The sequence below is a fragment of the Heteronotia binoei genome, chromosome 21 (assembly GCF_032191835.1).
Source record: "Heteronotia binoei isolate CCM8104 ecotype False Entrance Well chromosome 21, APGP_CSIRO_Hbin_v1, whole genome shotgun sequence".
Lineage (NCBI taxonomy): Eukaryota > Metazoa > Chordata > Lepidosauria > Squamata > Gekkonidae > Heteronotia > Heteronotia binoei.
In genome coordinates, this window is record NC_083243.1 from 6,073,270 (window position 1) to 6,099,921 (window position 26,652).

The following is a 26,652-nucleotide window of genomic DNA, read 5'->3' on the forward strand; positions in this document are numbered from 1 at the left end:
GGAGGGGCTCAAGAGGCACGCATATGCGTGAAAGACCCACATGTGGCTCCCGAGCCACAGTCTGGCCACCCCTGGGATAGACAATTCTCTTAGCATGTTCAGTATAATAATAATAATAATAATATAATTATTATTTCTATCCCGCCCTCCCCGCCTAGGCGGCTCGGGGCGGCTAACAACAGCTCATACGTTAACATAAATAATAAAACTTTGGATTTAACAATTAAAATTAAACATATAAAAACCAGTTAGTTAAATTAAAATACATAATTTAAGTTACACTATATATATATATATCTGGCAGCAATAAGACTGTTCTGGCGCTGGTTCTGCCCGTTTAGATAATATTATAGATGGCGGTTCTTTGTACCAGGCAACTCAGCAGTCGATGTCATTATAGGCTTGTCTAAAAAGGGCGGTCTTGCAGGCCCTGCGGAACTGGTCGAGGTTCCGCAGGGCCCGCACCTCCTCCAGAAGCTGGTTCCACAGTGCAGGTGCCGCAACTGAAAAGGCCCGTGCTCTGGTGTTTTGGAGTTTGACCTCTCTCGGTCCAGGGATGGTCATTTTGTTTTTACCCACTGACCTCAGTGCCCTCTGGGGTTCATATGGGGAGAGACGGTCCCTTAGGTAGGCTGGTCCTCGGCCATATAGGGCTTTAAAGGTGATAACCAACACTTTGTACTGGACTCGGTAGGTAATTGGCAGCTTAAAACTGAGAAGCAGTAAAACGAGTCTTTCTAATGCTACAGCAGGCAGCACAGAACTTGGCAGCAGCTTTGGAAATGAGCTGGTTTTCATCCGAAAGCATGAGATTAAGACATTCTGATTCAAGAAGCCCAGAATTTGCCTTTAATATGGGCTCTGTATATTTCGCACGGGCCTTTTTACACCAGGAACACCTAAGAATTATGCCCGTAGCGGATTCTACTTCCCCTAAGCCACAGTGGCAAAACCTTTGCGCAAAGGGGATCCCCCTTTACGTGCCCTTGAGAACTGCTGGGAGAAGCGCTGAACATCTGGCCTGAGTAAAAGCTTTTCTGAATTTATGGACATCTAGGTGATGGAGATAGTTTGAGTATCCAACCGGATATCTAGCCTGCTCTGGTGATCTAAAGGCTGGGTATCTGGCAAGATCAGTGTCTCTCAGTGTCCTTAATTCTTCCTTCGCATTTTCCTCAGCCTGGTTCCAATTCAGAGCCAGAATGGTTTCAGAGAGGAAACCGAGAAGATGTAATTTGCTAAGAACAGCTTTCAGCCAATTTGATTGTGCCTGCCTTGCTGGCCAAAGGTGTTCACCTGCTCCAAAAGACTTGGGAGCCCTGGGCTATATCAGCAGCTCTTTCTTCCCCCCGTATTACAGATCAATACATTATCTTTGGAACCGAAGAGGGCATCTATACGCTGAACCTAAACGAGCTTCACGAAGCCACCATGGAACAGGTAGGGGAGCTTGTTGAATGCACCACAGGTGGGGTTAGGAACACGCAGGAGTTCCCCCAGGTGACCAGGTGCTTCAAGGAAGGATTGGAACAAGATCCGTAGGAGCATCCCTATTCTGCAATACAGATGGTGCTCGGACCTGAATAGGCCTCGTTTTGGGCAGGAGCTCACAGGAGGGGAGCTCCGGAACCTCTAAATTTTATTATGCTCTTTCTTTCTTAAGGAAAAAGAAAGGAAAGGTCCCCTGTGCAAGCACCAGTCGTTTCTGACTCTGGGGTGATGTTGCTTTCACAACGTTTTCACGGCAGACTTTTTACGGGGTGGTTTGCCCATTGCCTTCCCCAGTCCTCTACACTTTCCCCCAGCAAGTTGGGGACTCATTTTGCCGACCTCGGAAGGATGGAAGGCTGAGTCAACCTCGAGCCAGCTACTTGAAAACTCAGCTTCCGCCAGGGATCGAACTCAGGTCGTGAGCAGAGCTTAGGACTGCAGCTTTAACACAGCCATGGGGCTCTTTATCTGATGGAAAAGGAACGGAAAGGTCCCGTGTGCAAGCACCAGTCGTTTCTGACTCTGGGATGACGTTGCTTTCATGGCAGACTTTTTACGGGGTGGTTTGCCCTTGCCTTCCCCAGTCATCTACACTTTCCCCCCCAGCAAGCTGGGTCCTCATTTGACCGACCTCGGAAGGATGGAAGGCTGAGTCAACCTCAAGCCGGCTACCTGAAAACCCAGCTTCCACCGGGGATCGAACTCAGGTCGTGAGCAGAGCTTAGGACTGCAGGACTGCAGCTTTAACACTCTGTGCCACGGGGCTCTAATATTTCTTAATATTTCTATGGGCTCCATAGTTCAAACCCCCTGTGAGAATTTTGCTGAACTCTTTAAGATTTGACAAATTGTCTAAAATTTCCCCCCACAAAAAATGGGGAAATAAAACCTATAAGACAGGCAGATGGAAACCTCTATTTATGTATTATGAGATAAATTTGTTGCATTTAATTGGATATGTTTTATTTATTGTTATTGCAATGTTTTAATGTTGTAAGCTGCCCTGAGCCCGCCTTGCAGGATAGGGCGGGGTATAAATCGCAAATTAAATTAAAAATCAAATCTTCGTCCTGCCACTGTGACCACATAGGAGAAAATAATTTTAAAAGTATGATGGCAGTAAGGTTTTCTTATGACAATTATAATGCAAGAAGTATTTCAGGTAGATACTGAGCTGATATAATTTAGTATACCTTTTGATGTCAGGGGGTGTTGCTTATGCAAATGAGTTGTGCTCATGAGCTCTGGCTCATTTTTTTTTTTAACAAAATGGCCCCTGGACCTGAATATCTAAAAATATCTTCTCTGTCTTCCATCCCTCTGTGCCCCTGTCGGATAGAGAGTCTGCTAAACCCATCCTCAGCCTAAGTTGAAAACTACCTATAGAAAAGGTAGAGGAAGAAGTCCTTTTCTCCCTTTCTCACAGTACGAGAACTCATAGGCATTCAATTAAATTGTGAACAGCTGGGTTAGAATGGATAAAAGGAAGTACTTCTTCGCCCAAAAGGTGATTAACGTGTGGAATTCATTGCCACAGGAGGTGGCGGCTACAAGCACCTTAGGGGGAGGGATGGTGGCTCAGTGGCAGAGCATCTGCTTGAGAAGCAGAAGGTCCCAGGTTCAATCCCTGGCATCTCCACTAAAAAAGGGTCCAGGCAAATAGGTATGGAAAAAAAAACCCCTCAGCTTGAGACCCTGGAGAGTAGACAATACTGACTTTGATGGAACAAAGAGGGTCTGATTCAGTAGAAGGCAGCTTCATATGTTCATAGCCAGCTTCAAGAAGGGATTGGATAAGCGTATGGAGCAGAGGTCCATCAGTGGATATTAGCCACACCTTATCGTTGGGACTCTCTGTCTGGGGCAAGTGATGCTCTGCATTCTTGGTGCTTGGGGGGGGGCATAGTGTCTTCTAGTATCCTGGCCCCACTGATGGACTTCCTGATGGCCCCTGGGTTTTTTGCCCACTGTGTGATACAAAGTGGCCTGATCCAACATGGCTTCTTTTATGTTCTCTTGCACTTTGTCCAGGTGAAGCAGCCACGAAGTGTCCTGAAATCCTCGGTTTCCTTCCTCCTCCCCCATCACAAGAGCTGGAGAGTAGAGCTCCTATAAAGCTTAACTTAAGTGTCAGCTTAACTTATAAAGCTTAAAATTAAGTGAAATTGCTGAGCAGTCAGGCTAGAATGGATAAAAGGAAGTCTTTCTTCACCCAAAGGTGCTTAACACGTGGAATTCACTGCCACAGGAGGTGGTGGCGGCTACAAGCGTAGCCAGCTTCAAGAGGGGATTGGATAAGCATATGGAGAAGAGGTCCATCAGTGGCTCTTAACCATAGCGTATTGTTGGAACTCTCTGTCTGGGGCAGTGATGCTCTGTATTCTTGGTGCTTGTGGCGGGGCACAGTTGGAGGGCTTCTAGCCCCACTGGTGGGCCTCCTGATGGCACTTGGGGTTTTTTGACCACTGTATGACACAGAGTGTCGAACTGGATGGGTCATTGGCCTGATCCAACATGCTTCTCTTTTGTTCTTATGTGACACAGAGTGTTGGACTGGATGGGCCACTGGCCTGATCCAACAGGGCTTCTCTTATGTTCTTATGTGACACAGAGTGTTAGACTGGATGGGCCCTTGGCCTGATCCAACATGGCTCCTCTTATGTTCTTATGTGACACAGAGTGTTGGACTGGATGGGCCCTTGGCCTGATCCAACATGGCTCCTCTTATGTTCTTATGTGACACAGAGAATTGGACTGGAGGGGCCATTGGCCTGATCCAACATGGCTTCTCTTTTGTTCTTATGTGACACAGAGTGTTGGACTGGATGGGCCATTGGCCTGATCCAACATGGCTTCTCTTATGTTCTTATGTGACACAGAGTGTTGGACTGGATGGGCCCTTGGCCTGATCCAACATGGCTTCTCTTTTGTTCTTATGTGACACAGAGTGTTGGACTGGATGGGCCATTGGCCTGATCCAACATGGCTTCTCTTATGTTCTTATGTGACACAGAGTGTTGGACTGGATAGGCCACTGGCCTGATCCAACATGGCTTCTCTTTTGTTCTTATGTGACACAGAGAATTGGACTGGATGGGCCATTGGCCTGATCCAACAGGGCTTCTCTTATGTTCTTATGTGACACAGAGTGTTGGACTGGATGGGCCACTGGCCTGATCCAACATGGCTTCTCTTCTGTTCTTATGTCATTAGGACAGAGGTGTTGAGAATTAAAACCTTCCAGTGAGAATTGACACCATGTTGTTTTTGATAGCCATAAGGGCTAGCATCTTGCTTTGCCCAAGGCATTGACAGCTGAAATGTTCACAGTTCTCCATTCCATACTTGCATAGTACACACGTGTCGTGAAATTCATACAGCTCTTGGGACACTGACCCCTATTTGTTTTGCTCCCCCTTGTTTCTCTCTCCAGCTGTTTCCGCGGAGGTGTACGTGGTTGTATGTGATCAACAATACATTGATGTCGCTCTCAGGTAGGTGGACCGGCTCAGAAACCAGCCGCAACACAGCGGGTGCCCTTCGAGGTAATGTCGAGTTCATGGTTATGCCATGAAAGTCACCAGTGATTCTGTTTTGTCTTTTGCTCTCTGCTTGGACTTCTCTGGATATTCGGGGACTGTCTTTTTAGAAGGTAATCTTTTCCACTCTTTCTTACTTTCCTCCCCCCCCTTCCCTTTTTTGAGTTTGACACGTCGTTGTTGCCTTTTGTGAGACTTTGAGACAGGTCCCGTTTCATCTCTTTGTTGCAGGGAAAACATTCCAGCTGTACTCCCACAACCTAATTGCTTTGTTTGAACAAGCCAAAAAAACCGGACTCGCGGCTCACATTCAGACTCATCGCTTCCCGGATAGGATATTACCCAGGTAAACTCAGCCAGTTTCGCTGTTGGGACCCAACGGTGGAGAAAAGATAGAGTTGGGTGGGCAGCCGTGTTTTCTGAAGGAGACAAAGTTTGAGTCCAATGGCACCTTTAAAAGGATGAGTACGACACCGGATTTATATTCCACCCTCCACTACAGGCGTGTGTGGCTTCCTTGGCTGAGTCCATCCATCTCCTGTTGGGTCTTCCTCTTTCCCTCCTAGCACGATTGTCTTTTCCAGCGGCTCTTGTCTTATCATGTAACCAAAGTCTCAGAGCGTCTCACAATCTCCTTTATCTACCTCCCCCCACAACAGACACCCTGTGAGGTGGGTGGGGCTGAGAGAGCTCTCCCGGAAGCGGCCCTTTCAAGGCTAGCTCTGTGAGAGCTATGTCTGACCCAAGGCCATTCCAACAGCCGCAAGTGGAGGAGTGGGGAATCAAACCCGGTCCTCCCGAGCTGGAATGGGTCCAGAGGAGGGCGATGAAGATGGTGAGAGATCTGGAGACCAAGTCCTGTGAAGAAAGGTTGAAGGAGATGGGCATGTGTAGCGTGGAGAGGAGGCGGCTGAGAGGTGATAGGATCACCATCTTCAAGTACTTGAAGGGCTGCCATATAGAGGATGGGGTGGAATTGTTTTCTGTGGCCCCGGAAGGTAGGACCAGAATCAATGGGTTGAAATTAAATCAAAAGAGTTTCCGGCTCAACATTAGAAAGGACTTCCTGACCGTTAGAGCGGTTCCTCAGTGGAAGAGGCTTCCTTGGGAGGTGGTGGGCTCTCCTTCCTTGGAGGTTTTTAAGCAGAGGCTAGATGGCCATCTGACAGCAATGAAGATCCTGTGGATTCAGGGGGAGGTGTTTGTGAGTTTCCTGCATTGTGCAGGGGGTTGGACTAAATGACCTTGGAGGTCCCTTCCAAGTCTATGATTCTATGAGTTAGAGCGGTTCCTCAGTGGAACAGCCTTCCTCGGGAGGTGGTGGGCTCTCCTTCCTTGGAGGTTTTTCAACAGAGGCTAGATGGCCATCTGACAGCAGTGTGGATCCTGTGAATTTAGGGGGAGGGGCTGGTCAGTTTCCTGCATTGTGCAGGGGGTTGCACTAGATGACCCTGGGGGTCCCTTCCAGCCCTAGGATTCTATGATTCTAAGAGCGGTTCCTCAGTGGAACAAGCTTCCTCCTTGGGAGGTGGTAGGTTCTTCCTTGGATATTTTGAAACAGAGGCTAGGTGCCCATCTGACAGCAATGAAGATTCTGTGAATTTGGGGTAGGTATTTGTGGGTATTTGAAGGGGGTTGGACTAGATGACCCTGGAGGTCCCTTCCAACTTTATGATTCTAAAGGAAACTTTGACTCTTGAAAGTGTCTACGCTGAAACGGTTGTTGGTCTCTAAGGTGCCACTGGTCTCCAATCTAACTGTTTCCGTCCTGGGAGTCTAATTAAAAGTGACGCAGAAGCTGCCCTCCTTCTGATCAGGACTTCTGCTCCAGGCCTCAGTTCTGTCGCTAACAGCTGATTCTCTCTTTCCAGGAAGTTTGCCTTAACCACGAAGATCCCAGATACAAAAGGGTGCCATAAATGTTGCATAGGTGAGTCTTAGAACTTGCGCTGCCTTTCCTCTGCGCTTCGGAACGTTCTGCTGGGAAGTCTCCCTGCTTTTGTGAACCCAACCTCCATGCTGCTTCCAGCTGCCATCTCACAAGCTAAGAGCCCACTGGAGTGTCTTCCTAAGATGCAGGCATGAAATTTTGCTCCCCACCACCACCACACTGTGCAAAAGTGGAGCCGTCAGGGAGGATTTCCTTGCGTTACTAGCAGTAGAAAATCAAATGAAGATGAGTCATAAGCAGTGTTCCTTCTAAGCTGAGTTGGCGTGAGCCAGCTCGCAATTTTTTAGCCTCCGGCTCACACATCTTTGTCTCGGCTCAGGAAAAACGGCCCCGGAGCAAACTAATCGATGCAGGATCTCACAACTTTAACGCCGGTAGCTCACAAAGTAGAATTCTTGCTCACAAGACTCCACAGCTTAGAGGGAACGTTGGTCAGAAGAATAGAGATGCTTCTCTGCCGTGCATAGCCAAAGTGCAACTTACACGTGTGGGTGTGGCAGACCCGTAGCCAGAAAATTTTAGGTGGGGGGGGGGGCAGGGAATAAAATATTAGGTGGGGGGCCCCTAGGTCCCAAAATGACGTCACACGCTTTAAAAATAAATTTAAAAGCAGAGGCGGCTGCAGCAAGGGCAGCGAGACCAATGGGGAGAGTGGGCGGCAGCAAAAACGGGACGGCGAGAGCAGGGGAGGTGAAAACAGGGTGCGGGGGTGGCGGCAACGAAAATGGGCAATGGGAAGAGCGGGGGTGGTGAGAACGATCAGGGGAGGCAAGAATGGGTGGCAGGGGGAGAGGCAAAAACGGGTGGCAGGAGGAGCGGAGGAGGCAAAAACGGGTGGGAGGGGGAGCGGGATAGGCATAAACGGGTGACAGGAGGAGCGGGGGAGGCAAAAACGGGTCAGGAGGAGCGGGGGAGGCAAAAACGGGTGGCAGGAGGAGCGGGGGAGGCAAAAACGGGTGGCAGGGGGAGCGGGGGAGGCAAAAACGAGTGGTACGAGGAGCGGGGGAGGCAAAAACGAGTGGTACGAGGAGCGGGGGAGGCAAAAATGGGTGGCAGGAGGAGCGGGGGAGGCAAAAATGAGTGGTACGAGGAGCGGGGGAGGCAAAAAACGGGTGGCAGGAGGAGCGGGGGAGGCAAAAATGGGTGGCAGGGGGAGCGGGGGAGGCAAAAACGAGTGGTACGAGGAGCGGGGGAGGCAAAAACGGGTGGCAGGGGGAGGGGGAGAGGCAAAAACAGTGGAAGCAAGAGTGTGGGGAGAGCGGTGGGGAAAGAAGGGGCCATACAAGTGGTAGCTACAGGCCTGCGTGGCTTCCTTGACTGAGTCCATCCATCTTCCTCTTTCCCTGCTGCCTTCCACTTCTAGCACGATTGTCTTTTCATGTGACCAAAGTACAAGAACATCAGTTTGGTCATTTGGGCTTCTAGAGAGAGGTTCAGGCTTGATTTGGTCCAGAACCCCCGCATTTGTCTTTTAGGAGGGTCCACGGTATCCGTAAAACTCTCCTCCAACACCACATTTCAAATCTATCAACTTTCTTCCTGTCGGCTTTTTTCATTGTCCAACTTTCACACCCATGTGTAGTTATCAGTGGGAGGGAAGGCAGCATAGCCCAGCCTCAGAAGCTAAGCTCAGTCAGTACTTGGAAGGGAGACCACCAAAGAAGGCTCTGCAGAGAGAGGCCATGGCCAGCCACCTCTGTTTCTCCCTTGCCTTGAAAGCCCCTTGCTGGGGTCACCATAAGTTGGAAGCTAAGCAGGGTTGGTTCTTGGAAGGGAGACCACCAAGGAAGACTCTGCAGAGGAAGGCCATGGCCAACCACCCCTGTTTCTCTCTTGCCTTGAAAGCCCCTTGCTGGGGTCACCATAAGTCTTGGTTGGGAGACCACCAGGGAAGACTCTGCAGAGGAAGGCCATGGCCAACCACCTCTGCTTCTCCCTTGCCTTGAAAGCCCCTTGCTGGGAACACCATAAGTCTTGGTTGGGAGACCATGAAGGAAGACTCTTCAGAAGAAGGCCATGGCCAACCACCTTTGCTTCTCCCTTGCCTTGAAAGCCCCTTGCTGGGAACACCATAAGTCTTGGTTGGGAGACCACCAGGGAAGACTCTGCAGAGGAAGGCCATGGCCAACCACCTCTGCTTCTCCCTTGCCTTGAAAGCCCCTTGCTGGGAACACCATAAGTCTTGGTTGGGAGACCATGAAGGAAGACTCTTCAGAAGAAGGCCATGGCCAACCACCTTTGCTTCTCCCTTGCCTTGAAAGCCCCTTGCTGGGAACACCATAAGTCTTGGTTGGGAGACCACCAGGGAAGACTCTGCAGAGGAAGGCCATGGCCAGCCACCTCTGTTTCTCCCTTGCCTTGAAAGCCCCTTGCTGGGAACACCATAAGTCTTGGTTGGGAGACCACCAGGAAAGACTCTGCAGAGGAAGGCCATGGCCAGCCACCTCTGTTTCTCCCTTGCCTTGAAAGCCCCTTGCTGGGAACACCATAAGTCTTGGTTGGGAGACCACCAGGGAAGACTCTGCAGAGGAAGGCCATGGCCAGCCACCTCTGCTTCTCCCTTGCCTTGAGAGCCCCTTGCTGGGGTCACCATAGGTCAGCAATGACTTCATGACACACTTGCACCCAGTACTAGAGAATACTCCGGCATGAATTCACTCTATCTTGGTCGCCCAGCGACGCATCTTTGCAGCATACGTCGTGGACAGTGCAGCAACCTCTTCTTTCAAGAAAGAGCTTTCTCAAAAACATCTAGAAATCGCTCCTTGAAAGCAAAAGTGCAGCTGCACCCAAGAATCTCTGGAGATCCAGTCTCCTGAATGAGCATCTCCTAGAAACAGCTGAGTGTTTTCAATGAGCAGGCGAACTAATATCCCTGGGGGCCTGAAGCCTCTGAGGAGGAGAGGACGCAGCCGCCGACAGCACACCTGTGGATTCCTCCTCGGCGTCTGGAGGAGATGGAAGCCCTGAACGTGCCCCAGGACTGCCAGGGGATCTTACAGAGGGGGCAGTTCTTTTGCACCTTCGTCTGGGCTCAGCTGCCGCTCTGGCATGGCCTTTGAAGGAACAGTTTCAGCTTGCAAGCGGTCACTGGTTTGTGTTTTTGGAGAAGTTCTCTGTCAAAATGAGATAACAGCCTGCTTGTTCCTTGAACGCTTGCTGAATGCAGTATTGGTATTGGCAGCTTTTTGTCTTTAGGGCGCTTTTTTTTGTAGCAGGAACTCCTTTGCATATTAGGCCACACACCCCGTGATGTAGCCAATCCTCTTGGAGCTCACAGTAAGCCTTGTACTAAGAGCCCTGTAAGCTCTTGGAGGATTGGCTGCATCGGGAGCCGTGTTCGCGCTTAGCTGCAGAGTCTTGTGAGCAAAAATTCTACTTTTGTGAGCTACTGGCATCAAAGTTGTGAGCTCCTGCATCAATTAGTGTGCTCTGGGGTTGTCCTTCCTGAGCTAAGACAAAAATGTGTGAGCTGGAGGGTAAAAAATCTGTGAGCCAGCTCACGCTAACTCAGCTTAGAGGGAACACTGATCAGGAGTGTGTGGTGTAATATGCAAAGAAGAAGAAGAAGATATTGGATTTATATCCCGCCCTCCACTCCGAAGAGTCTCAGAGCGGCTCACAATCTCCTTTACCTTCCTCCCCCACAACAAACACCCTGTGAGGTGGGTGGGGCTGGAGAGGGCTCTCCCAGCAGCTGCCTTTTCAAGGACAACCTCTGCCAGAGCTATGGCTGACCCAAGGCCATTCCAGCAGGTGCAAGTGGAGGAGTGGGGAATCAAACCCGGTTCTCCCAGATATGAGTCCGCACACTTAACCACTACACCAAACCGGCTCTCCACAAAGAGTTCCTGCCACAAAGATGCCCTGCTTGTTTTTATGACTCTCATGATACTTCTCTTGTTGCTAGCACTCAAAAGAGCCAGCATCCTATAGTGGCTAAAGTGGTGGACCTGGGTTCAAATCCCACCTCTGCCTTGGAAGTTCTCTGGGGGGCCGTAGGCCAGTTGCTCTCAGCCTAACTTACCTTACAGGATAAATCCAGGCGGGCAGCCGTCTTGGTCTGCAGCGACAGAACAAAGGTTGAGTCCAATGGCACCTTTGAGACCCGCAAGTTTAATTCTGGGTATAGCTTTTTCATGCAGTGAGTTACGAATAGCTGAAGATGTCCACGTGTACACAAAGTTTGTACCCAGAATTGAACTTTGTAGGTCACAAGAACGTAAGAGAAGCCCTGTTGGATCAGGCCAACGGCCCATCCAGTCCCAACACTGTGTCACAGAAGAACATAAGAGAAGCCCTGTTAGATCAGGCCAATGGCCCATCCAGTCCAACACTCTGTGTCACATAAGAACATAGGAGAAGCCATGTTGGATCAGGCCAATGGCCCATCCAGTCCAACACTCTGTGTCACATAAGAACATAAGAGAAGCCCTGTTGGATCAGGCCAATGGCCCATCCAGTCCAACACTCTGTATCACATAAGAACATAGGAGAAGCCATGTTGGATCAGGCCAATGGCCCATCCAGTCCAACACTCTGTGTCACATAAGAACATAAGAGAAGCCCTGTTGGATCAGGCCAATGGCCCCTCCAGTCCAACACTCTGTGTCACATAAGAACATAAGGGAAGTCCTGTTGTATCAGGCCAATGGCCCATCCAGTCCCAACACTGTGTCACATAAGAACATAAGAGAAGCCATGTTGGATCAGGCCAATGGCCCCTCCAGTCCAACACTCTGTGTCACATAAGAGAAGCCATGTTGGATCAGGCCAATGGCCCATCCACTCCAACACTCTGTGTCACATAAGAGAAGCCATGTTGGATCAGGCCAATAGCCCATCCAGTCCCAACACTCTGTGTCACATAAGAGAAGCCATGTTGGATCAGGCCAATGGCCCATCCAGTCCAACACTCTGTGTCACATAAAAACATAAGAGAAGCCATGTTGGATCAGGCCAATGGCCCATCCAGTCCAACACCCTGTGTCACAGAAGAGCATAAGAGAAGCCATGTTGGATCAGGCCAGTGGCCCATCCACTCCAACACTCTGTGTCACACAGTGGCCAGAAAAACCCAGGTGCCATCAGGAGTTCTGTTAGTGGGGCCAGGACACTAGAAGCCCTCACACTGTTGCCGCTCCCAAGCACCAAGAAGACAGAGCATCACTGTCCCAGACAGAGCTCCAACAATACGCTGTGGCTAATAGCCACTGGTGGACCTCTGCTCCAGATGTTTTTCCAATCCAAGCTGGCTATGCTTGTAGCCACCACCACCTCCTGTGGTCTCAAAAGTGCCATTGGGCTTGAACTTCCTTCCGTGACCTTACAAAGTCACTGTCAGAATAAAATAGAGTGGGGACAATGATACGGTAAGCTGCTTTGGGGAAAAAAGTGGAATATAAATCAACAAATGAAATCTATGTCTTCAGCGTTGCAGGACTTCCCCAGCATTTTGGCAGTTTCACTTTGTTTTGTGTTGGGAGCTCGCCTGTTGTTTTAATCCCACGCTAAATGTCCTCTGGGAAGAAAATGCAGTTCCTTTCGCCAGTGACGGGAAAAGCACTTTGACTACAAGCGCGAACCCCATCAGCCCCTTGAGAGGCAGGGTGGTGTTGTGGTTAGAATGTCGGACTGGGATCTGAGAAACCTGGGTTCAAATCACCCCAGTGTCATAAAACACCGGACCTTGGACCAATTGCGTACTCTCGACCTAACCTGTGGAAAGTGCCGTCAAATCACAGGCAACTTACGGTGACCCCCTCATTGGGTTTGCAAGGCGAGAGATGTTCAGAGGTGGTTTTGGTGTAGTGGCTAAGTGCGTGGATTCTTATCTGAGAGATCCGGGTTTGATTCCCCACTCCTCCACTTGCACCTGCTGGGATGGCCTTGGGTCAGCCGTAGCTCTGGCAGAGGTTGTCCTTGAAAGGGCAGCTGCTGTGAGAGCCCTCTCAGCCCCACCCACCTCACAGGGTGTCTGTTGTGGGGGGGGGAGAAGATATAGGACGGGGATGTCAAACTCATCTGTTATGAGGGCCGGATATGACATAAATGAGACCTTGTTGGGCCGGGCCGGGTGTGTCATAAAATGTAATGCCGGGTGGCAAACACAGACAAACACAATTAAATATATTTTTAAAAATCTTAAAATAAAACATGCTGAAAACATTAGCACTCTTGCAATATTGTTTATTTAAGCCTCTGATAACTGACCCCACTTGTTCTGAATCAACTGCATCAATAACTGGATACAACGTCTGTGCTGTAGCACTCTTAAGTATGCTGTTCAGGTGTTGTTCAAGTGTGCATATGTAAGTTGCAGACCTTCTTTTGATTTGCTCGTGGGCTTGATAGGACCCCTCTGGGTAGGAAAAAATCCAATGAGTGGTTATAGGATGGGGGAGACTTGTGGCCAAAGTATTTGAGCTTTAGTTTCAGCATCTGACCTTCCAGGGAGCATTCTGGTTTGATTTCCCTTAGGGCTGACTGGTTGGATCTTCTTGCAGTCCAAGGGACTCTCAAGAGTCTTCTCCATGGAGTGCTCCCTTCTCATTTGGTGGCCAAAGTCTTTGAGCTTCAGCTTCAGCATCTGACCTTCCAGGGAATAGTCTGGGTTGATTTCCCTTAGGGCTGACTGGTTGGATCTTCTTGCAGTCCAAGGGGCTCTCAAGAGTCTTCTCCATTGAGTGCTCCCTTCTCGTTGGGTGGCCAAAGTCTTTGAGCTTCAGCTTCAGCATCTGACCTTCCAGGGAACAGTCTGGGTTGATTTCCCTTAGGGCTGACCGGTTGGATCTTCTTGCAGTCCAAGGGGCTCTCAAGAGTCTTCTCCATTGAGTGCTCCCTTCTCGTTGGGTGGCCAAAGTCTTTGAACTTCAGCTTCAGCATCTGACCTTCCAGGGAACAGTCTGGGTTGATTTCCTTTAGGGCTGACCGGTTGGATCTTCTTGCAGTCCAAGGGGCTCTCAAGAGTCTTCTCCATTGAGTGCTCCCTTCTCGTTGGGTGGCCAAAGTCTTTGAGCTTCAGCTTCAGCATCTGACCTTCCAGGGAACAGTCTGGGTTGATTTCCCTTAGGGCTGACCGGTTGGATCTTCTTGCAGTCCAAGGGGCTCTCAAGAGTCTTCTCCATTGAGTGCTCCCTTCTCGTTGGGTGGCCAAAGTCTCTGAACTTCAGCTTCAGCATCTGACCTTCCAGGGAACAGTCTGGGTTGATTTCCCTTAGGGCTGACCGGTTGGATCTTCTTGCAGTCCAAGGGGCTCTCAAGAGTCTTCTCCATTGAGTGCTCCCTTCTCGTTGGGTGGCCAAAGTCTTTGAACTTCAGCTTCAGCATCTGACCTTCCAGGGAACAGTCTGGGTTGATTTCCCTTAAGGAATCAGGGAAGCCTAACCTACCTCATAAGAGAAAAAGATATCCATCTATGGGTTTCGGAGCCCTGGCTGGAGGAATTTAGGGCAGGAGCAGCCAAACTGCGGCTCAGGAGCCACATGTGGGTCTTTCACATATATTGTGTGGCTCTCTAAGACCCCACTGCCTCATTGGCCAGCTTGGAGAAGGTATTTCTCTCTTCAGATCACTTCACCAAGACAGCCAGCTGCCTGGAGATTACATTAAAAAGTTAAAGTTGCTTTCTTTCCACCTCTCTTCCCTCCTTCCTCTCCCCATCTATTTTCCTCCCCTCCCTCCTTCCTCCCTCCTCTCTCTTCCTTCCTTCCTTCCTTCCTTCCTTCCTTCCTTCCTTCCTTCCTTCCTTCCTTCCTTCCTTCCTTCCTTCCTTCCTCCCTCCCTCCCTCCCTCCCGGTTCTCAAACCTGTGATATTCCTATCTTGCGGCTCCCAAACATCTGGCAGTTATTCTATGTGGCTCTTACGTTATGCAAGTTTGGCCACCCCTGAGTTAGGGGGCTACAGCGGAAGGGAGGAGGGCAAGGTGACAGAGGGGCAGGCTCAGAACTGCGTGTCCCGTTTGATCAGCCTGGAGAGAGGATGCAAACGGCTCGTGAGTTTAACGCAATGAGCCCTAATATTTCAGGCTTATCCTGTTGTTTTTCTTTTCTTATTTTTTTTTTAGTAAGAAATCCTTACACTGGCCATAAATACCTCTGCGGAGCATTGCAGTCAGGAATCGTGTTGCTCCAGTGGTATGAACCGATGCAGAAATTCATGTTGATAAAGGTAAGTTTCACCCGCTTCCACCTTTGCCCAGCTGTTTCATTGCTTTCAGAGGAGCAAAGATGACGCTGTTAACAAGTGTGAATTGCTTCCTTTTCCCTGGCCACCGTTGGCCAGTTGTTTTTGGACTCAGTCTGAGATGCAGCACCCGTCTTCCACATCCTGCGATCATCAGGGGAGACCTAGTTTAACCCCCTGGTCTTTGGGGGGAAAAAAGAGAGAGAAAGAGGTGGAGGGCAGGGCCTTTTCTGTGGTGGCCCCTTTGTCGCAGAATTCTCCCCCAGATCAGACAAGCTGTGCTTGTGGCCAGCCACAGACCTTTCTTTTCAGGAAGGCCTTTAGACAGTGCTGCAGGCTCCTGTATAATTGTACATTTTTTAGTGTTTGTTTCAAATTAAAACCTTTTTTATGTCACCCTTTCCAGCCAGTTGGAGCCAGCAGGGTAGTGCATATAGATTAACGCATCTGAACGATTAAAAACACCATTTAAATGATGAAATAGGTTGATGAAAATGCATAAACAAACAATACCAGAAGCAGCAAGGAGGAAGGTTAACAACTATTACAGGGGGTATGCCAAACGAACAAAAAAAGTCTTCACCTGAGAAGAGCCCTGCAGGATCTGACCAGTGAGGGTCCATCTAGTCCAGCCTCCTGTCTCACACAGTGGCCAGCCAGTTCCTCTGGATGGCAGACAAAAGGGCAGAGAGGCCGAGGCCTTCATAAGAACCTCAGAAGAGCCCTGCTGAGTCAGACCAGGGAAGGTCCATCTAGTCCAGCCTCCTGTCTCCCACAGTGGCCAGCCAGTTCCTCTGGAGGGCCAGCAACAGGGTAGAGAGGCTGAGGCCTTCATAAGAACATCAGAAGAGCCCTGCTGGATCAGACCAGTGAGGGTCCATCTAGTCCAGCCTCCTGTCTCACACAGTGGCCAGCCAGTTCCTCTGGAGGGCCAGCAACAGGGCAGAGAGGCCGAGGCCTTCATAAGAACATCAGAAGAGCCCAGCTGGATCAGACCAGTGAGGGTCCATCCAGTCCAGCATCCCATCTCACACAGTGGCCAGCCAGTTCCTCTAGAGGGCCAAAAACAGGGCAGAGAGGCTGAGGCCTTCTTACGAACATCAGAAGAGCCTTCAGGATCAGACCAGTGAGGGTCCATTTAGTTCAGCATCCTGTCTCACACAGTGGCCAGCCAGTTCCTCAGGAGGGCCAACAATAGGACAGAGAGGCCGAGGCCTTCCTAAGAACATCAGAAGAGCCCTGCTGGATCAGACCAGTGAGGGTCCATCTAGTCCAGCATCCCATCTCACGCAGTGGCCAACCAGTTCCTCTGAAGGGCCAACGACAGGGCAGAGAGGCTTTCCCCTGATGTTGCTTTCTGGCTTTGGGATCCAGAGACTGACTGCCTTTGAATGTGGATCTTCCCCTCGGGCACCACTTCTAGCGGCCATTGATAGACTTTATCCTCCATGAATCTCTCTAATTCCCCTTTGAAAGCTGCCTGTTCTTGTGGCTGTCACTACATCCTCTGGCAGCAAATCACTCTCTTCCTGATTTCTCAATAGCATTGCTTCATCCTCAGGCTTCCGCTTTCCCCCAGCGCAAAAGATTGATTTCCCACTAGTTGCTCTGCGGGCGCGTTTTGACACGCGGCTCCCTCCAGTTCCCCTGGCGGTTTCTTAATCCTTAAAAGACAGCGTCACAAAGCCTTGAGGAGAACTAGAGAGAGCCGCAGGCCCACAGCTATGGGGGGCTGGCGGGGGGGGGGGGCAGCCGCTCCCCCCAAAAACCCCTTCCACCTATATGGCCCCTCCTTGCGACTCGGCTCTCTCAGTGGCCACTGCTCTGGTGGCCCCCGATCTCCCCTCCGCTCTGGCGGCCCCTGTTTCCTTCTGCGCCGCCTCTCCCTTCCACCCACCCGGTGAAGGGTCAGTTTCCGGACTCTTTCAAGGCTGCCTCCTTGCCCCCCGCCCCCACCGATCAGCTGATCAGTGGGGAAAGCGGCGATCTGGGGAAGAAATGGGGAGGGGAGGTGGCTGGCATTTTTTTAGCGGCTCGGCCTCAGCGCCACTTATCCCACCGATCGGCTGGGGAGAAGAGGCGACCTTGAAAGAGTCCCGAGAGCCAGCACTTCACTGGATGGGAGGGAGGGAGGGGGAGGTGCTGCAGAGGGGGCGGGGGCTGCCAGAGCGGTGGGGAGATCAGGGGCCGCCAGAGCAGCTCCACACACACCTGAAATTTTCTGGCTATGGACCCGGGGAGCCATGCATCTAAATGCACCCACGGAGCAACTGGTGGGAAATTGATCGCTTGCGCCGGGGGAAAACAGAAGCCTGGGCATGAAGGAACTCTAGAGAGAAATTGGCCTCTGTGTTGAAAGACACTGATAGAAGAAGACAGACAGGTTTTCCTGGGGAGTTCTGGTGCCACAGCCAAAAAAGCCCCGTCTCCGATAGCTACTTATTTGGCCTCAGATGTCAGCTGTATCCAAAGACGGCTGGAGTGATCAGGTGCTGGGATATTACAGTGTCAGACCAGTTTTAACGCGGATGATGCGTTGGGTTGTGCTAGACGTGCCCATAGCTGTTGGGGAGAGGCTGAAGGGCTGCTGGAGACAAGGAGAAGATACCGATTGATGCAATGAATGGGACGGCTGTCTTTTAAGCGACCGGATCTTACGGTGGGCCGACGCTTTTTGAGCTGACCTCTCTCTTCGTTCCCCACCAGCACTTTGATTTTCCTTTGCCGAGTCCCTTGAACGTCTTCGAAATGCTGGTGATCCCGGAACAGGAATACCCGATGGTGTGCGTCGCCATCAGCAAGGGGACCGACCCCAGCCAGGTTGTTCAGTTTGAGACGATCAACTTGAATTCTGCTTCTTCGTGGTTTACGGAAATCGGCGCAGGTGAGGCGCCTGGCACAATATCTAGCATCTTCTGCAGTCTCAAGCGACAAACATCCTGATGGTCCCTGCTTATGTTCACTTTTGGCAGGCGGTGGAGGTGATGTCACCGGCAATTCAGGATGCTCGGATAGTTGGGCAAAAACCCTGTGGTTAAATTGGATTTTACCATAGAGTTTTGGCCCCAATACCAGAGCATCCCGTGTTGCTGGCAGTGGGATTGACATCACTTCCAGTGTGTGTCGGAAGTGATGTCACCAGGCTAGTCCTCCCCCTGCTGCTGTTTGCCATAGAGGACCTGAGAACTGTAGCAAAACTTTAGCCATCCCGGTTGAAAGAATTCAAAGCCATTGCCACTGGCTGTGGTGCTGGTCACCTCCTCCGCTTGCAGCTGTTGGAATGTCTTTGGGTCTGCCGTAGCTCTTCAGAGTTGTCCATCTCACAGTGTGTCTGTTGTGGGGGTGGGGAAGGTAAAGGAGATGGTGATTGTTCTGAGACTCTGAGATTCAGCGTATAGGGCGGGATATAAATCCAATATCTTCTCCTCCTGGAACAGTGATGGCCCCAAGCTACTTGAAGAAGAAAACTGCAGATTTATAGCCCACCCTTTTCTCTGAATCAGTGTCTCAGAGCGGCTTACAGTCTCCTTTATCTACCTCTCCCACAACAGACACCCTGTGAGGTGGGTGGGGCTGGAGAGGGCTCTCATAGCAGCTGCCCTTTCAAGGGCAACTCTGCCAGAGCTCTGGCTGACCCAAGGCCATTCCAGCAGGTGCAAGTGGAGGAGTGGGGAATCTAACCCGGTTCTCCCAGATAAGAGTTCGTGCACTTAACCACTACACCAAACTGACTTTGGGCAGGCACAGGGAGGCTGGCCTGGGAGGAGAGTAACAGTCCAGCAACAGTCCAGCAGCACCACCATTTGTGGTGGGGGATGAGCTTTTGTGAATCACAGCTCACTCCTTCACAGCCCAGTGGCACCTTAGAGAGTACATATGAACATATGAAGCTGCCTTATACTGAATCAAACCCTCAGTCCATCAAAGTCAGTCTTGTCTACTCAGACTGGCAGCAGCTCTGCAGGGTCTCGAGCTGAGGTTTTTCACACCTATTTGCCTGGACCCTTTTTAGTTGGAGATGCCAGGGATTGAACCTGGGACCTTCTGCTTCCCAAGCAGATGCTCTACCACTGAGCCACCGTCCCTCCCCTAATGAAGCTGCCTTCTACTGAATCAGACTCTGGGTCCATCAAAGTCAGTCTTGTCTACTCAGACTGGCAGCGGCTCTCCAGGGTCTCAAGTGGAGGTTTTTCATGCCTACTTGCCTGGACCCTTTTTAGTTGGAGATGTCGGGGATTGAACCTGGGACCTTCTGCTTACCAAGCAGATGCTCCACCACTGAGCCACCATCCTTCCCCTGACTGGCAGCAGCTCTCCAAGGCCTCAAGCTGAGGTTTTTCACACCTGCTTGCCTGGACCCTTTTTAGTTGCAGATGCCAGTGGGGATTGAACCTGGGACCTTCTGCTTACCAAGCAGATGCTCTGCCACTGAGCCACCATCCCTCCCCTGCTCTCCAGGGTCTCAAGCTGAGGTTTTTCACACCTACTTGCCTGGACCCTTTTTAGTTGCAGATGCCAGTGGGGATTGAACCTGGGACCTTCTGCTTACCAAGCAGATGCTCTGCCACTGAGCCACCATCCCTCCCCTGCTCTCCAGGGTCTCAAGCTGAGGTTTTTCACACCTACTTGCCTGGACCCTTTTTAGTTGCAGATGCCAGTGGGGATTGAACCTGGGACCTTCTGCTTACCAAGCAGATGCTCTGCCACTGAGCCACCATCCCTCCCCTGCTCTCCAGGGTCTCAAGCTGAGGTTTTTCACACCTACTTGCCTGGACCCTTTTTAGTTGGAGATGCCGGGTATTGAACCGGGGACCTTCTGCTTCCCAAGCAGATGCTCTGCTACTGAGCCACCGTCCCTCCCCTATAGTAGCAAAATTCATGGCGGGAGATGAGCTGCAGTCCCTGCTCACTTCTTCAGATACAGCTAGAAGGGGATTCCGCCCGTCCTTCTGTCTCAAAGAGTGGAGGAATTTCAGATGCCGAATGACAATAGCAAGGGGGAGTGGGATCAGCGTTTCCTCTAAGCTGAGTTAGCATCAGCCAGCTCACAGGTTTTTAGCCTCCAGCTCACACATTTTTCATTTCATTTCATTTATTTATTTATTGGATTTCTATCCCGCCCTCCCCGCTGAAGCATGCTCAGGGTGTCTCAGCAACGAAACATTTAAACAATTTATCAGTTCTATCCAATCCAATCCCATCTTTATTGGAGAGCCAGTTTGGTGTAGTGGTTAAGTGTACGGACTCTTTTCTGGGAGAACCAGGTTTGATTCCCCACTCCTCCACTTGCACCTGCTGGAATGGCCTTGGGTCAGCCATAGCTCTGGCAGAGGTTGTCCTTGAAAGGGCAGCTGCTGTGAGAGCCCTCTCAGCCCCACCCACCTCACAGGGTGTCTGTTGTGGGGGAGGAAGGTAAAGGAGATTGTGAGCCGCTCTGAGACTCTGTCCTTGAAAGGGCAGCTGCTGTGGGAGCCCTCTCAGCCCCACCCACCTCACAGGGTGTCTGTTGTGGGGGAGGAAGGGAAAGGAGATTGTGAGCCGCTCTGAGACTCTGTCCTTGAAAGGGCAGCTGCTGTGGGAGCCCTCTCAGCCCCACCCACCTCACAGGGTGTCTGTTGTGGGGGAGGAAGGTAAAGGAGATTGTGAGCCGCTCTGAGACTCTGTCCTTGAAAGGGCAGCTGCTGTGAGAGCCCTCTCAGCCCCACCCACCTCACAGGGTGTCTGTTGTGGGGGAGGAAGGTAAAGGAGATTGTGAGCCGCTCTGAGACTCTGTCCTTGAAAGGGCAGCTGCTGTGGGAGCCCTCTCAGCCCCACCCACCTCACAGGGTGTCTGTTGTGGGGGAGGAAGGGAAAGGAGATTGTGAGCCGCTCTGAGACTCTGTCCTTGAAAGGGCAGCTGCTGTGGGAGCCCTCTCAGCCCCACCCACCTCACAGGGTGTCTGTTGTGGGGGAGGAAGGGAAAGGAGATTGTGAGCCGCTCTGAGACTCTGTCCTTGAAAGGGCAGCTGCTGTGGGAGCCCTCTCAGCCCCACCCACCTCACAGGGTGTCTGTTGTGGGGAGGAAGGGAAAGGAGATTGTGAGCCGCTCTGAGACTCTCCAGAGTGGAGGGTGGGATATAAATCCAATATCTTCATCTATCTTCATATCTTCAGCTTCGTAACGAAAAGAGATATACAGAGACTTGTCAACCAAACAGCGATCAGATATGTCTGTTCAAAGTATAAAAGGCTAAAACTAAGATTAAGACAACAATCCAACCTGCTTAGAATAATTTTTAACAATTTCGGCCAAGAATTTGGCAACAGCTTTTGTGATATCGATTATGTTGTGATTTAATAGGAAGCGTCAATCAATCCTATTTTCTTGGATGTAGGACGGTAAGGAAAGACTGTCTAACAGAACCTTCCGGAGATTAGTATACAGTTGGCAGTTCAATAAGATGCTGGATGGAATCTGGCGAGCTTGACCCGCAGACAATGTGTCTCGCTAAAGGGGACTTGAAGAAATCTCCCATAGAGAACGTTGGAGGGAAACATTCATCCTAGCCAGCATAAAAGCTCTCCGATGTTGCGGGTTATCTAGTTCAGATAAATATTTGGCCATTTTCCTGGCCGTCTGATCAAGTCTGAGTGAGGCAGGAGAGCAGGTAGAAAATTGGCAAAGCACCAGATCCTGACAGTCTCCCTGCTGAGATTTTTTAAAAATGTACAGTCTGGTGGTTTGAACCTTTGGCCAACTTATTTACATTAATTGACCATTAATGGAACTGTCCCAGGTTCCTGGCTTGACTCCATAATTGTTCCTATCTATAAAAAAGGTAATTTAAGTCTTCCTGAGGATTTTCGCCCCGTTCGTTTATTATCCATTATGGGCAAACTATACCCAAAACGTTTAGAAAGTCGGCTGACAGATCGGATACTTTTGGGAAACATTATTGCCCTAGAGCAAATAGGTTTTTTTAAAAAAAAATCTACTATTGGCTAGGTGGCCATCTGACAGCAATGAAGATCCTGTGAATTGAGGGGGAGGCGTTTGTGAGTTTCCTGCATTGAGCAGGGGGTTGGACTAGATGACCCTGGAGGTCCCTTCCAACTATGATTCTTCAGGAGGTGGTGGGCTCTCCTTCCTTGGAGGTTTTGAAACAGAGGCTAGATGGCCATCTGACAGCAATGAGGATCCTGTGAATTTAGGGGGAGGTCTTTGTGAGTTTCCTGCATTGGGCAGGGGGTTGGACTAGATGGCCCTAGAGGTCCCTTCCAACTCTATGATTCTATGATTGTGTCACATTGGCTTTTCTGGCCGACAAAGACACGAATACAAGAAAGGGAAGCTCTAGGTAGCTTTTATAGATCATCAGTTCTAGAATTTGGTAGTTAAAACAGATTAAACAACAAACAATTTAAGCAACTGAAAACAATTTCGGTGCTAGCGTCATTAATTCCAGGGTCATTCAGCCCTCTTGGGTATCCTCTTATACTACTATAAATTCAGTTGAAGGCGAGCCGAAATAATGTTGTCTTGCGGGCCTTGCGGAACTGGGCGAGGTCCCGCAAGATTCTTACTTTTCCCGGGAGTTGGTTCCACCAACAGGGGGCCGCGACTGAGAAGGCTCTGTCTCTGGCAGCCTTCAATCTTGCCTTCCTCAGCCGGGAACTGATAATAAATCCTGTGTCTCTCTGGGAAACGTGTGGGGAGAGACGGTCCCTAAGGTAGACAGGTCCTTTGTTCCTAGCTCAGGAAGGACGACCCCCAGAGCACACTTAATTCATGCAGCTGCTCGCAACTCGAATGCCAGCAGCTCACAAAGCAGAATTTTTGCTCGCAAGACTCTGCAGCTTTGAGGGAGCATCGATTGGGATTAGGTGTGGTGTGCAGAAGGGTGGTGGGCGGGGAGAAGCCAGCCGGGGGAAGGACAGGATGCTGCCCGTTGTGCTTTTTCTCCCTCACAGGCTGCCAGCAGTTGGATGCCATCCACGTGACGCAGCTGGAGAGAGACACCGTCCTCGTGTGCCTGGACAGTGAGTAGCCGGACGCACCCCGAGGCCAGCTGGGCGCAGTTGCGTCTCTTCTGGAGGATCTGTCTGCTGGAAGGGTTGGAGCCTGCCTTTGCCCCTTGCGGAGATGCTCCAGGGGGACCATAAACCCCACCCCCACACATACAGGAGGGTCTCAAAGCTCAGTCAAGGAGGAACATCCCTGTTGGAGCACTTACTGGTTGTGTGCGTGTGAGTGTGCGTGTGTGTAGATGAAAGTTGGGAGTCCAGTGGCACCTTTACAAAAGCTTACCTCCTGTTGTGCAGAAGAAGAAGAAGAAGAAACTGGATTTATAAACTGGCCTATACTCTGAATCTCAGAGTCTCAGAGCAGCTCACAATCTACTTTACCTCCCCCCCTCTGCCCCAACAGACACCCTGTGAGGTCGGTGGGGCTGAGAGCTCTCCTAGAAGCTGCCGTTTCGAGGACAACTCCTACCAGAGCTATGGCTGACCCAAGGCCGTTCCAGCAGGTTCAAGTGGAGGAGTGGGGAATCAAACCTGATTCTCCCAGATAAGAGCCCGCACACTTAACCACGACACCAAACTGGCTCTGGAGGAGGAGATTGGATTTCTATCCCACCCTTTACTCTGAATCTCAGAGTCACAGAGCAGCTCACAATCCCCTCTATCTTCCTCCCCCACAACAGACACCCTGTAAGGTGAGTGGACCTGAGAAAGCTCTGACAGAAGCTGCCCTTTCAAGGACAACTGTGCAAGAGCTCTGGCTGACTCAAGGCCATTCCAGCAGCTGCAAGTGGAGGAGTGAGGAATCAAACCCGGTTATCCCAGATAAGAGTCCACGCACTTAACCACTACACCAAACTAGCACCTTAAAGCTACAACTGGACTCCAACTTTGTTCTGTTGCTCCAGACCAACACAGCCCACCTTGATGTGTGTGTGTGTGAAAAAGAGAGAATAGCTGTGAATTTCTTGCACTGTGCAGGGAGTTGGACTAGCTAACCTTTGGAGTCCCTTCCCGCTCTTTGTTTCTGTTACACTGAACTGTGTCTGTTTTATCCACCTTATGCCCATGGCCCCTCCAGTCCAACACTCTGTGTCACATAAGAACATAAGAGAAGCCCTGTTGGTTCAGGCCAGTGGCCCCTCCAGTCCAACACTCTGTGTCACATAAGAGGAGCCATGTTGGATCAGGCCAGTGGCCCCTCCAGTCCAACACTCTGTGTCACATAAGAACATAAGAGAAGCCATGTTGGATCACACCAATGGCCCCTCCAGTCCAACACTCTGAGTCACATAAGAACATAAGAGAAGCCCTGTTGGTTCAGGCCAGTGGCCCCTCCAGTCCAACACTCTGTGTCACATAACAACATAAGAGGAGCCATGTTGGATCAGGCCAGTGGCCCATCCAGTCCAACACTCTGCGTCACATAAGAACATAAGAGAAGCCATGTTGGATCAGGCCAATGGCCCCTCCAGTCCAACACTCTGAGTCACATAAGAACATAAGAGAAGCCCTGTTGGTTCAGGCCAGTGGCCCCTCCAGTCCAACACTCTGTGTCACATAAGAACATAAGAGAAGCCATGTTGGATCAGGCCAGTGGCCCCTCCAGTCCAACACTATGTGTCACATAAAAACGTAAGAGAAGCCATGTTGGATCAGGCCAATGGCCCATCCAGTCCAACACTCTGTGTCACATAAGAACTTAGAGAAGCCCTGTTGGATCAGGCCAATGGCCCTCCAGTCCAACACTCTGTGTCACATAAGAACATAAGAGAAGCCATGTTGGATCAGGCCAATGGCCCATCCAGTCCAACACTCTGTGTCACATAAGAACATAAGAGAAGCCATGTTGGATCAGGCCAATGGCCCTCCAGTCCAACACTCTTGTGTCACAGAAGAACATAAGAGAAGCCATGTTGGATCAGGCCAATGGCCCATCCAGTCCAACACTCTGTGTCACATAAGAACATAAGAGAAGCCATGTTAGATCAGGCCAATGGCCCATCCAGTCCAACACTCTTGTGTCACAGAAGAAAATAAGAGAAGCCATGTTAGATCAGGCCAATGGCCCCTCCAGTCCAACACTCTGTGTCACAGAAGAACATAAGAGAAGCCATGTTGGATCAGGCCAATGGCCCCTCCAGTCCAACACTCTGTCTCACATAAGAACAGAAGAGAAGCCCTGTTGGTTCAGGCCAGTGGCCCCTCCAGTCCAACACTCTGTGTCACATAAGAACATAAGAGGAGCCATGTTGGATCAGGCCAGTGGCCCATCCAGTCCAACACTCTGTGTCACATAAGAACATAAGAGAAGCCATGTTGGATCAGGCCAATGGCCCCTCCAGTCCAACACTCTGAGTCACATAAGAACATAAGAGAAGCCCTGTTGGTTCAGGCCAGTGGCCCCTCCAGTCCAACACTCTGTGTCACATAAGAACATAAGAGAAACCATGTTGGATCAGGCCAGTGGCCCATCCAGTCCAACACTCTGTGTCACATAAGAACATAAGAGAAGCCATGTTGGAACAGGCCAATGGCCCTCCAGTCCAACAGTCTTGTGTCACAGAAGAACATAAGAGAAGCCATGTTGGATCAGGCCAATGGCCCCTCCAGTCCAACACTCTGTTTCACAGAAGAGAAGCCATGTTGGATCAGGCCAGTGGCCCCTCCAGTCCAACACTCTGTGTCACAGAAGAGAAGCCATGTTGGATCAGGCCAATGGGCCCATCCAGTCCAACACTCTGTGTCACGTAAGACACAACACTCTATGTGACACAAGAGTGTTGGACTGGAGGGCCCATTGGCCTGATCCAACAGGGCTTCTCTTATGTTCTTCTGTGACACAGAGTGTTGGACTGGAGGGGCCATTGGCCTGATCCAACAGGGCTTCTGTTATGTTCTTGAGAGCATCTGTTTCCATGGTCTCCAAACCCATTTCAGCAGACGTTATTTGCCAGCAAGGTGATTTGTTTCCTTTTGGTGTTTCTCTTTGAGGATTTGTGAAAATTGTGAACCTGCACGGGAAGCTGAAGTCAAGCAAGAAGCTGGCCTCTGAGCTCAGTTTCGATTTCTGCATCGAGTCCGTAGGTAAGCAGGCTGCGGCAGCATCGTTCAAACATCTGTGGCCTTCCTTGTTACAAAACATGGCAGAACATTGGAAATCCAAGATTAGATTGTTTGGGGGGGCAACAGTGGGAGGGCTTCAGGAGTTGTGGTTGTGTGTGCCTGGAATGGGTTTGGATTGCAACCCCCCTGGGGGGGGTGGATTTAAACCTATAAGGTTTTCTATATGGGGGGGGGGTGCAAATGGTACCTTAAGGGGGTGATGTTAACGCAGGCGAAAAACATGGAGGGAGCATTTGCCCCCACACTGAGCACTGGAGTCTTGGACCCACTCACGTAGATGCTATCAAAAGAAGTAATAGAGAGGTAGTTGATGTTGGATCTCAGAGATTTCATTGGGTTTGGCCCACAGTCCCACAGT

The 26,652-nt window shown here is 50.5% G+C and overlaps 1 protein-coding gene, 1 long non-coding RNA gene and 1 other non-coding gene across 3 annotated transcripts in view; all 3 read left to right on the forward strand.

Moving 5' to 3' along the window:
* Positions 1 to 26,652, forward strand: part of MAP4K5 (mitogen-activated protein kinase kinase kinase kinase 5) — a 232,454-nt gene that overhangs the window by 195,403 nt on the left and 10,399 nt on the right. Inside the window, 4 exon segments of the mRNA XM_060261158.1 lie at positions 15,049 to 15,152; positions 17,874 to 18,051; positions 23,118 to 23,186; positions 26,163 to 26,255. Coding sequence (XP_060117141.1) covers positions 15,049 to 15,152; positions 17,874 to 18,051; positions 23,118 to 23,186; positions 26,163 to 26,255 — 444 coding nt within the window.
* LOC132588754 (uncharacterized) lies at positions 1,365 to 4,986 on the forward strand. The gene is made up of 2 exons (XR_009556524.1): positions 1,365 to 1,440; positions 4,925 to 4,986. It is a non-coding gene; the product is annotated as an uncharacterized LOC132588754 (long non-coding RNA).
* Positions 3,056 to 3,130, forward strand: TRNAL-GAG (transfer RNA leucine (anticodon GAG)). The gene has a single exon. It is a non-coding gene; the product is annotated as a tRNA-Leu (tRNA).